The 13,740-nt window shown below is 39.1% G+C and overlaps 2 protein-coding genes across 2 annotated transcripts; one reads left to right on the top strand and one right to left on the bottom strand.

Moving 5' to 3' along the window:
- Positions 1–65: 65 nt before the first annotated feature.
- Positions 66–4,166, bottom strand: atp6v1d (ATPase H+ transporting V1 subunit D). Its single transcript, XM_037750943.1, has 9 exons — positions 3,935–4,166; positions 2,217–2,334; positions 2,050–2,129; positions 1,896–1,963; positions 1,746–1,790; positions 1,565–1,668; positions 1,224–1,290; positions 827–905; positions 66–733 (listed from the first exon to the last, which is right to left on the bottom strand). Exons 1-9 carry the CDS (start codon positions 3,973–3,975, stop codon positions 589–591), a joined length of 747 nt encoding a protein of 248 aa, XP_037606871.1. The 5' UTR covers positions 3,976–4,166; the 3' UTR covers positions 66–588.
- A 1,288-nt stretch (positions 4,167–5,454) lies between these two features.
- Positions 5,455–12,245, top strand: eif2s1b (eukaryotic translation initiation factor 2, subunit 1 alpha b). Its single transcript, XM_037751209.1, has 8 exons — positions 5,455–5,626; positions 7,300–7,542; positions 9,202–9,281; positions 9,529–9,680; positions 9,792–9,898; positions 10,044–10,141; positions 10,310–10,453; positions 11,569–12,245. Exons 2-8 carry the CDS (start codon positions 7,302–7,304, stop codon positions 11,692–11,694), a joined length of 948 nt encoding a protein of 315 aa, XP_037607137.1. The 5' UTR covers positions 5,455–5,626; positions 7,300–7,301; the 3' UTR covers positions 11,695–12,245.
- The last annotated feature ends 1,495 nt before the right edge of the window (positions 12,246–13,740 follow it).

Raw genomic sequence — 13,740 nt, 5'->3', positions numbered from 1 at the left:
CACTCACACAGCCTGTGAGACAGAGAAACAGTTGCTCTAATCTTATCAAGAAATCCAGACAACGGTTGGATACAGACAACATCTTTATTTGGATGAAGTGGGGGGGTTTTACAGCGGGGGTCACTTTAGGGTTTTTCTGTTGTAATGGTAAACATCCTCAAATGAGGAAACAACAACCTCCACAACACCAACTCACACACACTTTGAAATCTACAACCCACTTCAGCTTTCCAGCATGCAATGGCTCTTGATGTCGTGAGGAACCTGAAATATCTACAAGTCGATCAGTCACACGGAATGCTTCTTTAATTTCACTCGCAGAACCACGTGTAAACATATTTATATTCTTATAGTTTAAATTATTCTTTAACAGTGAACTGACTCCCTTGTGGGTGAACAGCCAAGTGATGCTTTCGTTCTGTACAGTGATGAAAACCGGAAACACGCGGTGACTTCCAGCGCTGGAACAACAGACAAGTACACAAAAAACAACTTTCATCACTTGCATGAGGAGACATAGACGAGGCCGCAGAGGCACAGAATAAATAGGATGTTTGGGTGAGGTCGGTGTCTGCCTTTTAGAGCGCTTCACTCGAACAGCAGGTCTTCATCCGTCGTCTCCATCAGCATGTTGGAGGGCTCTGCGATGGGACCCAGTTTAGCCAGGCGGGCGGCGATCTCTAGTTCTGTCCTTTCCCTGAGCTGCTTCTTCTTCTCTTGGATCTTCTTCAGCCTGGCAGAGGAGGAAGCATTTTCAGTGTTATTACGAAAATAGAAAGTTAGAAAGTGTGAGTTGTTTAAATTATAAAAGGTAAAATGTTTTTACCTGTAGAACTCCTCTCGTTCTCTCTCATCCAGCTCTGTGATGATGTAGGTGAGGGTGCGATCGATGCGGGGAATAATCACTGCAAAGTGGGATAGAGATGAACTTTACTGACAGTCCTTTATTATTTGAGAATAAGGCAACAATTGCATGTTAAAGAGGACCTTTTGTGCTTTTTCCCTTTCCTTTAGTGTGTTATATGGTTTTTTTGTGCATGTAAAAGTTCTGCAAAGTTACAAAGCCCAAAGTCCACACCAAAGGGAGTTACTCTCCCCTATAGAAACACTGCTCCTGAACTGCCTGAAACGCCTCAATTTAAGTCCTGCCTTTTCTTCCGTAACGTGGTGATGTCACCAAGTAACACATTTGCATAATAGGTCCTCTTTAAGTGTGAATTTACCGTGCTCAATAGCGTTCACACGGCGGTTGGTAATCTTTATGGCTTCATCCAGAGTGACAAAAGATGTCTGTAGACAGAAAATATGCAATATGTATCAGAATTTCTCAATTACACAAATTTATTATATAATTTATTACTGAAAATAAAGAAAAATGTACTCCTATTTCACCAAAAACATTCAATTTCCAGTAATGAAACAAAGTATTATAAAGAAAATCTATTTTACAATCTAATTTTAACTACTTTATGCTGTTGAGTAGTTCAATCTTGTTTCCACCACTGTCCATTTCACTTGAGATGTAATAAAACGACCTCAGTATATTTGTAACAGCGCCCCCTACCTGTAAGGAGGCCAGCTCCACCAGCAGCTCAACAGCCCTGGCGTAGTTCCTCTTCAACCTGGAGAGCTGCTCTCCTCCTCTGGCCAGACCAGTCAGCTCATAACCTGAAACACGTCACGGTGAGGGTGAGAACTCTCATTTACTCGTCACAAAAACTTGTTTTTATCTAAACACGACTTACTGTCTCCGCCTTCTTGGTAGTGTTCAAAAACTGGGAGGGTGACACCTAAACGAAAGAAAAACATACAAGTTATATAAAGCATATAAGATCTTGTCTCATCAACAGTGATTGTAGAAAGTAAAAAGATGAATTTTTTTTTTTTAGGCTAACCTGCCACGTTGTCTCTCTTGGCTCGGACCTTCACTTGGGCTTTGTTGACATTCTGGATTACAGTTGTGCTGTTGACAGAATTACAGATGTTAGTGACAGATGCTCCTGTGCTAAACATAACGCCACATCACATGATCTTTCCTCTGATTCTCACGTGAAGTCTCCAGCTGTAAATTTGGCTTCAGCCAGAGAGAAGGCCGCCTCTCTCATCACCTCTCCCATCTTAGTCTTAGTCTGAGGAACAGAGACAAGAAGTTAGAACTCATTCATAGTTATTAAAGAAATAAATGCACGGAGAACAAAGCCATTTTCTCAACTGACTTCGATAATTTTGCGGAGGATCTGACGGAAGCGCATGGAGAGGGCGTCAGATTTCTTCTTGAGCAGATTGCGGCCGGTCTGCGCCCCTTTGAGCCGAGCCTTCATGATGGTCTGAGCCCTGCAAACCGAAAGAAAACACATTTTGAATGCTGTATTTGAATCTCACCAGTTACATTACAAGTACACAGGTTATGTACATTCTCTGACACTCCTGAGTAAAGAAAATACAGCCTGTTATTTCAGCAGAAACTTGACAATTCAACCATTTATCTGTTATTTTCATGTTTTTTTTGTTTTCATACAGTCTTAATTGCTACACTTGATGTTAAGACTGAGGTTACAGGTCGGTGTGTCTTGTGCAATCAGATCACAATTGGTAAGTCACTGTTACATTACATTACATTACATTAATTTAACAGATGCTTTTGTGACAATAAATACACTTAAGATCATTATCACATATGTGTAATCCTATTTGCAACCACAGACTGGTTCTTCATCCATGTACAGGTCAGAAACACAACCCATCTCTAGGATTAAAACCTCTCTCACACACACTAGGGGTGTAAGAAAATATCAATACACATGACTATCACGATATTATGTTGTGCGATACTGTAAAAAATAAAAAATTAGTCGGCCGGTAAATTTTGGTGAGGAAAAACTGGCATGGTGATTTTCACAGGGGTCCCTTGACCTCTGACCTCCAGATATGTGAATGAAAATGGGTTCTATGGGTACCCATGAGTCTCCCCTTTACAGACATGCCCACTTTATGATAATCACATGCAGTTTGGGGCAAGTCATAGTCAAGTCAGCACACTGACACACTGACAGCTGTTGTTGCCTGTTGGGCTGCAGTTTGCCATGTTATGATTTGAGCATATTGTTTTATGCTAAATGCAGTACCTGTGAGGGTTTCTGGACAATATCTGTCATTGTTTTGTGTTGTTAATTGATTTCCAATAATAAATATATACATACATTTGCATAAAGCAGCATATTTATCCACTCCCATGTTGATAAGAGTATTAAATACTTGACAAATCTCCCTTTAAGATACATTTTGAACAGATAATCTGCAGTTAAGCACTATTAACTATGGACAATCATGCAATTAAATATCTTAATCGATTGACAGCCCTATATTTTACCAAATTTAATGTTAATTTTTACATGCAGTATTATTTTTGCCTATTCTAAAATGGTGTATTTCTGGTGTGTTCTTCATACTATGACAGTTTTCCTAAAATTAAATTTAAAAAGAAAATCACAATATACCGCTTTGCTTACAGTATCGTGATATATCACGATATATTGAATCGTCACCCCTGTATCATGATATTGTATGGCCAGATTCTTGCCAATACACAGCCTTATAACACAAACAAAATCTGACATTAATTAATATGGTATAATGATTACACCTTACAGACAACACAGGAAACACAATGTCAATAGTTTTCCTGTCTGGAGGTCAGGATGTCTCAGACTGACAGCTCACACTGGGATGATGTGAGAAACATCACATGACAAATGAAGGACTCTTCCTCTTTTAAACAGCAACCTGGCACTGGTATAGAAACTATATTTAGACTGTGAATCACACTGCAATCAATCTGAGAGACTGTGAAGAAATACATCTATAAAACACTATTATAATATCTGACTAAGATGCATGAAGGGTTAGCAACCAGCTAGCTAAACAAGCTGCTTACATTCTGGAGGGGAACACGTCGATCCTGTCTTTTGAAGACATCTTCTCGTCCTTTTTGGTCGATGATTGCTGTCTTCTGTTTAATAATAATTGCTAATATGAACACTGATATGTTAGCTTGTAATCTATTTTATTAAAAGACACATAACCCGTTGTTTTCCGTGCAGGATTAGAAGCAGTGATCGAGCTGATGGTCGTGATCTTGGTCTCTCTCTCTCAGTGATCAGCTGGTCTCTCTGGTAGGGATGTGTCGGTCACGAACGAGCCGGTTCAAAGAGCCGACTCTTTTAAATGAACTGATAAGAGCCGGCTCCCGTCCGAGAGACGTTTTTTCTTTTTCTTTTTTCTTTAAAGGGACTGTTTGTAACTTTCAGAAATGCTTGTTAACAGCGACAACTGTGGCCGCTAAGTCAACGAAAGTCAACGTCAAGTTCGCGCTTGCTCGCTCTACATCAGTTAGAACAATGCTTTTGTGCAAACTGTGTTTTTCTTCTTGAAAGGCATCAAAACTCAAATGAATTTCAAGAGAATATAATAAAACAATATATAAGATATAGCAGAGCTGCTGTTTTTTACACCAAAGATCAGACCGTGACTCCTCAGACCACAGATGAACGAGCATCGCTCAAAACAGTGAGGCGACACACGTCAGCTAAAACCACAATATCACTCTATATTTCACCTGCTTGGCAGTAATGTTAGCTGACCAGACGAAGGTCTCTCCATGAATCAATGCTGATCCTAGTGTTGGCTTTTCCTGCTTCAGCCTCCCGACCGTGGCCGGAGGGAGACACCGGCACCCGGTCGGAGACGATAACGTTTCTCTCTGCGGAGCCCCATCACTTCACAAGACACTGGAAACCTCTGTTGGTCTGGAAGAGCTGCAGCAGTTATTTCTGCACAAACGTCCACTGTACATTCACTAGATATTCTCAGAGCTAAACTAACTCTTCTTCAGTGTGTAGTGTGTGTGCATGCACGTGAGAGTGGAGCGAGAACGAGCGCGGTGTGTGAGTGAAGGCAAGCTGGCAGAGGAGCAGAGGAGCAGCAGAGACTCCGGCCCTGGACACCAAAGCTACGGTCTCCCCCCGTGTACTACGAACACTGCCAACACTGTTTAACAGACGGACTTCACTAGATATAACTTTGCGGTTTTGGTGTTTCCGTGTAGTTTGTGTTGGAGTCTGAGTCTGAACAGCGTAGCCACACGCGAGCACACATGGGAAACCGACCCGGTAGATTTATACGTGTAAAAAGTTACAAACAGTCCCTTTAAGTGATATATGTGCACACATACTAATCAAAGGTCAAAACAGCTAAAGCGAAATTCGGCTGAACTATAAAAGGCAGAAGTGGTAAAAACGAAAGAACCGTTTTGGAGCCGAAAGAGCCGGCTCTTCTTTTAGTGAGCTGAGCCAAATGATCCAGCTCACTAAAAAGAGCCGTAATTCCCATCACTACAGCTGGCCTCTGTGAGTCATGTGACTGAGCCGAACGCGTTCTGCGCATGCGCCGTGACGAAAAAGCCCCCGACTATCACTTCCGGGTCGAGTACCATTAGCACCTCCTGATGAGTGTGAGCTAGCGGGCCCGACTGATTCATCTAAAACACCTCACAGGAAACACAACGGGACATCTAAACACGTCCAGTAGTGAACAGTCAAGTGTATCGTTGTGTAAACATATGACACAGGTGAGTTATTTTACTCATTAAGGTGATTTATTGGTGATTTCTGGAGCTGCTAGCTCAGTTTAGCTTAGCTCAGCTAGCAGAGGTCCATGTGCCGCATGTGAGATGTGATCCGGGTTATTAGCTCTGAAGCTAACGGTTCTAATAAAGTAACTGTCTTTACCTTTAATAACCATCATGTTGTGTTTACCTGTTGTGCTTCTAGCTACCTAAACTCTCTGTTATCATGCTGGTGTCATGTTTAAAGCTGCTTTCTGTGTTCTTGTCAGCAGTAAAGGGGATCCTCGTTTGTCTGCATTGCATCATCCCCATTCACACACTACAATGTGAAAACAAAGCCTGTACTGAGGCTACCAGATCATTTTAATCCAGCTTCACCTCCCTGTAGTGGTTTAAGGGATGTTTTCCAGACTAAACTCTGTTATTTAACCTGCTAAAGGGATTAAAAAACACACCCAGATACAGAACAATGTGTCATTCATATGGATTTGGACTATTCAGTAAATATACAAGTGGTGTTTCTATTATTTTGTCCACCCCATTTATTATTTAATTGAGGGTAAGGTAGACTAAATATCAAAAACACCTCTCAGTATAGCACAATACAGTTTATCAGCAAGTTAAAGCCTCCATAAATGACCATAAATATGATCTCTAAAGCAATTTTAACAACCTTCATGGAGGTAGGATTTATTGCATAACTGTGCAGTAATGTATGCTAGAAAATCATTTAATCTGACATTAATCTGCATCAATGATGTAGCAGTGGATTTAACTGTATTGACAGCTAATTGATGACTGATTCTGCAGGGTTCAGGATTCTGTATTAAACATTTTACATCCAATTTAGTGCAACTTTAGTAAAAACCACAACAGCTCAAAATATGAAAATGTGCCTAATATATCTCTCAGTGAAATCTCCATGGGTGCTGTCATTGTGTTGATGCATTATTTGCTCCCTAAGGCCTTAGTGGTTCCCAACCTTAATGGCTGGTTGTGACTCATTTTATAAATGGTAAATAGACTTGCATTTATATAGCGCTTTTCTAGTCTTCCGACCACTCAAAGTGCTTCACACTACATGTCAGCGTTCACCCATTCACACACTGATGGCAGAGGCTGCCGTGCAACTTTGCCAATCAGGATCTAAACTAAATATTCGTACACACACCGATGCCTTCGGGAGCATTTTGGGGTGAAGTGTCTTGCTCAAAGACACTTCGACATGTGATCAGAGGAACCAGGGATTGAACCACCGACCTTTTGATTGTTGGACGACCTGCTCTACTCTCTGAGCCACAGCCGCAAAATATACTCCATCACAAGTTATGGCTCTATAAACCTTGGAGGAAGAAGAAGATGTCATCTTGCCGTGCCACGCTGCTCCGCAAAGATTTGAATACCTTAGAATATTACTCACAGAAGCTCAAAATATGGGGACAGAATTGAGGACAGTGCTAGTGGCAACATCAGGGTTATTGTCTCAACCTTTAGAAAGCCACCTCCAGAAACACAGAAGCCTTTATATTGACATTAAACTACTGTTTTTTGCAGGCTTAGTAGTGTTGCATGGTATCTAAAATCCGTGGCACGATGTCCCATTTTAGAGGGATTTGTCAACACAATGTCTGCTTCAAATATTTGACCCGTGCCTCTCTTTGTTTCTGTTCTCTCAGCGATGCCGGGGCTCAGCTGTCGATTTTACCAGCACCGGTTCCCAGAGGTGGAGGATGTTGTGATGGTGAACGTGAGGTCCATCGCCGAGATGGGCGCCTACGTCAGCCTCTTGGAGTACAACAACATCGAGGGCATGATCCTCCTGAGCGAGCTGTCGCGTCGACGTATCCGCTCCATCAACAAGCTCATCCGCATCGGCCGCAACGAGTGCGTGGTCGTCATCCGAGTAGACAAAGAGAAGGGTGAGTGCGGGCGGGAGGGTACGAGCCACTAGAGGTGAAGGTCATCGGTGGTGTGTTTAGTGTTGGATCGAGGGCTGTACAAAGGACGGGAAACATTTTGGCTGCCAGTGGAATAGACATAATGTAACAACCACAACTTGAACTCTTCTTTATCTTGATCGTAACGGCCACTAGAGGAGTAGTATTGTTGTGATGTTCCTTGATGCAGTGACACTTATATACTAGTATAGATGGAGTATGATGGGGTTGTAACTTATAATATCATCTAGGGCTGCAAGGCTTTTTTTTAACTTAACCAAAGAATAATTTACTCTAAAATGTCAGTTACACATCTTGTTGACACTTGGCACTGTTTGTATAGATTCAGGCTTATCCGTGTGGGAGCATACACGTGTATATAAGTATGGGTTGGGATACAGGCAGAGGCATCACTGTATATATGTGAACCGCAGTGTATGTTTCATGTTTTTCTGTGTGGGATGTGTTCAGCCTGCGAAAACCAACCTCCCTCCTGGACAGTAAAGACGATCTGTCTAAATGTTGTCTTAAAAATACTAATAATTGTCTGATCGACTGCAAAACAATATGAGTATATGATTAGTAATGATGGAGCAGCCTGAGAACAGCAGACAACTTGTGAAGCCTAAAAGGCCCTGATCATATTTCAATGAGAGCGTTTTGTGCGCTGCTTTTTGCGTTGATGTGCGCCTCACGTTTTTACAGGAGCGCTCTGACTTTTGATGGATACCCGGAGCTATATGACTTTACCAACCGTAGTTACCGTGATCTGAACAGAAAACAGAGGCCTGGAGGCTGTTGCTGGATACGAGTGTTTTCACAATACTGAAATTTCTAACTTCGATACAATACCTTGAAAAATATAGATATTGGATACCACGGGGGAATAATTGACACAACATTTAGGGCATACAATTTAATATATAAATATCAATGTGTGTGTGTCAACTCGCTGTCGGAGAGAAGAGAGAGCAGAAAGCACAGCTAGTACCTGTGTATGAAAAATGTGAAAAATGAGTATTGAAACCGTTTCAAATATTCAGTATCTGTGTATTGATGCTTCGATATTTTTCAGTCCAATTTATTTTTATATAGCGTCAAATCGTAACAGAAGTTATCTCAAGACGCTTTCCATATAGATCAGGTCTAGAACGTACTTTATAACATTTTTGACAACACTACTGGATACCTTGAGCTACTGTTTATGACTTTCCCAACCGTAGTTCCCATGATCTGAACAGAAAACAGCACGAGGCAAATTAGTGCGTTACTTGAGATTTCGGGTCAGTTGTTTTCATTAATTTAAACGTAACTAGGTTAGTGTACGGTTCGTGGTTTGTGTTGAGCTTACGTTGGCATTCATTCGGTGGTTTCCTAGCAACAGCTGCAAAAAACGCTCCGTCTGATCGGGCAACAAAAAGGCAGTGCGATGCGCCTCGCGTTGTGTGATCAGGGCCTAAACCAGAAAGTGTTCAGTGAAAAGTGACTAAAGTGATTAACCATCAAAATGTGAATTGTATTGATTAATCAGTTAACCATATCAGCGCTGATCTTGTCAGAAACTATTTGACAGCCGTTTCCTTCTGGACTCATTTCTGTTAACATAAATATCACAGCATCTCATCTCTGCTTTGTCTTCAGGATACATTGATTTATCAAAAAGAAGAGTTTCACCAGAGGAGGCCATCAAGTGTGAAGATAAATTCACCAAATCTAAAACTGTAAGTCAAAGACTTGTTCCATTTTTAACTCCTTATTGAAATGACGACCAGCATCATTTGTGTTCAGCAGTGTTAAAAAGTGATTCGTTCATACATACACGACCAACATATCATACATTTCTGGATTATTAAAAACGACATCTTCCTCTTTTCGTTGATCTCTTCTTAACTTCCTGATGTTTCTGTGAATCTGACCTTTGAGTCCGTATCCTCACTGAGCTGATGCCGTTGTTGTTGTTGTTTGCAGGTGTACAGCATCCTGCGACACGTGGCAGAGGTGCTGGAATACAGTAAGGACGAGCAGCTAGAGAGCTTGTACCAGCGCACCGCCTGGGTGTTCGACGAGAAATACAAGCGGCCAGGATACGGAGCTTATGACGTCTTCAAACAGGCTGTATCGTAAGTGATTGTCTCGAGCGTTAGTGTGCGTTCGTGTGAAGCTAATCACAAGAATGTCATGTTTTATTTGATGAGGTCAAATCAAATGGTGAATATGTTCCGCTCCACTAGAGATCCTGCCATTCTGGATTGCCTGGAGTTAACGGAGGAAGAGAGGAATGTGCTGATTGATAACATCAACAGACGACTCACTCCACAGGCTGTCAAAATCAGAGCAGGTAACCATAAACCCTGATATGTACCGTTGTTTATTCCAGCTGTATCATGATAGCTTCTCAGTTGAAATGTGAAAATACTGTAACATGGTGAAGATGCGACCTAGAACCACAGTTCATGTTCATCTTTTTTCTCTCCCACCTGCAGACATTGAAGTGGCGTGCTACGGGTATGAGGGCATTGATGCCGTGAAGGAAGCTCTGAGGGCCGGTCTCGGCTGCTCCACAGAGGCCATGCCCATCAAGGTAATATCACTTAGACCTTGCACTCTTTTTATATGCGGTTTCGAAATAAAGGAATTATCAGTTGTCACCTGCTGCTTTAGTTGTATTGTTTTGGATAAGAGCTGTTAATGTAAATGCCTGTGATGCAGTAATAATTAATAAAACAAACGTGGTGTTGTTTCCGGGCAGATCAACCTGATCGCTCCCCCTCGCTACGTGATGACAACGACCACTCTGGAGCGCACAGAGGGCCTGTCTGTCCTCAACCAGGCCATGGCTGCCATCAAGGAGAAGATCGAGGAGAAGAGAGGCGTCTTTAACATCCAGATGGAGGTGAGTCACTTCAACTTCTTTGAGTGAAAACCTCTCTCTGTTCTTTTGTGTTTCTTTATTATTTACAGTCTAACATGTTCAAAATTGTGTATTAAGTAGTAGTTATGCTAGAGTATGCAGTGAGCCGTGGTGGTACTGCACTCAAGTATTATACTTAGGTACAAATTTGAGGTATTTGTATGTTACTTGAGTATTCATGTTATGCAGCTTTATACTTTTACTCTACTACATCTCAGAGGCAAATATTGTACTTTTTACTCCACTACGTTTTTCTGACAGCTTTAGTTACTTTTCCTGTCCATTGAAAATCACATATCTCCAGCCCCTGCATTTGCATAATGAGGTGGAAATGCTTAAGGAAATATATAAAGAAAAGACGACAGAAATAAATAAGTTTGGGGAAATAAATAAGGGCTGAAATGCAAAGGGCAAATCGCACAGAAATAAATAAATAATAAATGCAAAAATAAATAAATCTTAAAAATAAATACATGAATAAATAAAAAGGAAAATTAAACAGAAGAGTAAATAAATAAAGGAATTAATACAAAGATAAATAAATAAAGAAGCAAATAAAAAACAGAAATATCAGTTTGTCACATTTTCTAAATTAATTAATGGCTACATTTATTGTTAATATTATTTTTGCTGCATTTAATGATACATTTATTTATTTATTGAGTCATTTAATTTCAACAGAGTGTTGGTACTGCTGGTTGGAAAATAAGGAAAAGATTAGGAGAATATAATTTGGTATTTTGAGAAAAAAATATTACAAAAAAGTTGTGCCACTTAAAGCATAAAATTCTCAAAAAAATGTACTCTTATGTAACTCTTGTTATATTTCTATATTTATATTACACCTTTATTCTCATGTTATAACCTTTTTCTCGTAAAATTATGACCATACATTTATGGCTTTTTCTCATAATTTATAACTTAAACACCATTTCTCAAAATTATGATTTTATTCTTATAACACTGTTTGCTTTTTTTCAAAATATTACCGTACTTCTCAATCTCAGATTTAATTTTTTCCCCATCAACAAAGTTCAAAATACTACTACAGAATTTCTACATTTTGACATGTTCCTTCTTTTTATTCTTATTTTCAGCCGAAGGTGGTGACGGACACGGATGAGACAGAGCTCGCCCGGCAGCTGGAGAGGCTAGAGCGGGAGAACGCCGAGGTGGACGGAGACGACGACGCCGAGGAGATGGAGGCCAAAGCGGAGGACTAGAGTCGGTCCTCGCAGGAAGGCTGTTGGAGGGAAAAACATCAGAGGAGAAATGTGGACAGACGTGACAGCAGTCAGTCAGTCCAGCAGATGTTAACTTTCACATTTCAAACATTAACTGGCGTTGATAGTTTATTGGCAAACGTCCCGGTTTGTTCTTTAACAAGAAGATGGTGACACATAAAGCTGTCTTCAGATGCAGGCATGGAAGGAAAGTTAAATTACAAATTAAACAACAATATAGTTCCTATTTTTAAAGTACACCAATTTGAATAAGTAATAACTCTAAAACAACAAAAGCTGTTTACAAGCAGTGGCCTTCACTTAGCTCTTGCTTAAGTGCCCAGTGTCTTCAGTAACCATGGCGCTTCATCTCTGTTCGGTACTGGATGGGATTTGATTTAGAGGGGTAACACAAAGGCTCGTCTGTCTCAACACCGCTCAGTGGTGACTTCATGTGCTGTTTCTCTTCCAGTTTAAAGGTTTTTACTGGCAAGACCTGCTCTTGTTTAGCTCACATGGCATCAATAAAGTTCTGGAAGTTTTGATCTCAATGCGTCTTTGTCAGCTGCTGTGAGTAGATTGAATGAAAGTGCACCACACCTTAAGTTTTTAATTTAAGGATGTTTTTCCTTTTGTAATTAGCGTGTTTTTCAGCACTAAACATTAGGTACTCCTACTACAAAACTCTTAAAGTGATTGTGACTCAAACTGATTGCTGGATGAATTAAAGGGCAAAGAGTAGGATATAATTAAACTCAGGTCTGTAATGTTTTCTGAAACTTTTAAAGTTTTTTTTACATCACAAACATGGAAAAGTTGGTATGAAGCAGGCTGGAATTTTAAATTGAGAAAACCCAAAATGCAGATATATCTATAAAAAAGTCAAGTGAATAAATCTTAAAATGTATCAGCAATAACCTGTGAAAATATTTTGACATGTCTCTCCATGTGGCATTAAAAAAGTTATTTTATCATTTAGAGTGGTTGCATTTGAATTGCAGTGTTTCTTAAAAATGTAGTCATTTTACTTTAAATTAGTAACATTTAGTTATTGTCTGGCTTGTTGCAAATTCACATCCCTATTCTAGTTTTTCCAGTTTAACAAAGAAAATGACGTAAGAAAAAAGCGAGTATAAATCACTGATTACAGGGTAAGTGCAGGAATCGTGAAGTTAAATTAGTTAACTTACATAAAAACATGAAAAAGTCATAGTATAACATGCCATACGAAATGGCATAAAAAGTCATCATATATGTCATAAAAAAGTTGTAGTATAATATGTCATACTAAATGTCATGAAAAGTCATAATATAATGTCATAAAAAGTCATAGTATACTATGTCATAAAAGTCATAGTATAATATGTCATACAAAAAGTCATAATGTAGTATATCCTAAAAAAGTCATAGTATGTCATAAAAAGTTGTAGTATACTATGTTAAAAAAAAGTCATAGTATATGTAAAAAAAAGTCAGTATAATATGTCATAAAACGTTTTAGTATATTATGTCATAAAATAAAGTCATAGTATATGTAAAAATTAAGTCATAATATAATATGTCATAAAAAGTCATAATATAATATGTCAAAAAAGTCATATGTCAAAAAAAGTCATAGTATAATAAGTCATAAAAAGTCATAGTATAATATGTCATACAAAAAGTCATAATATAGTATATCCTAAAAAAGTCATAGTATAATGTCATAAAAAGTTGTAGTATACTATGTTAAAAAAAAGTCATAGTATATGTAAAAAAAAGTCAGTATAATATGTCATAAAACGTTTTAGTATATTATGTCATAAAAAAAAGTCATAGTATATGTCAAAAAAAGTCATAATATATGTCATAAAAAAGTCCTAGTTTATGTATAAAAATGTCAGTATAATATGTCATAAAAAAGACAAAGTATATGTAAAAAGAAAAAAAAAAGTCTTAGTATATTATGTTATAGAAAAGTCATAAAAAGTCATATTATAGTAAGGATGGAAGGATAGATAGCAGAGTTGGGTGCAGAGTTGGAGGATGGAGGTGATGAATTAACAT

This window comes from Sebastes umbrosus, chromosome 18, assembly GCF_015220745.1.
Source record: "Sebastes umbrosus isolate fSebUmb1 chromosome 18, fSebUmb1.pri, whole genome shotgun sequence".
In the NCBI taxonomy this organism is placed as follows: domain Eukaryota; kingdom Metazoa; phylum Chordata; class Actinopteri; order Perciformes; family Sebastidae; genus Sebastes; species Sebastes umbrosus.
Note: the sequence above shows the minus strand (reverse complement) of the source record. Positions and strands in the feature narration are given on the sequence as shown.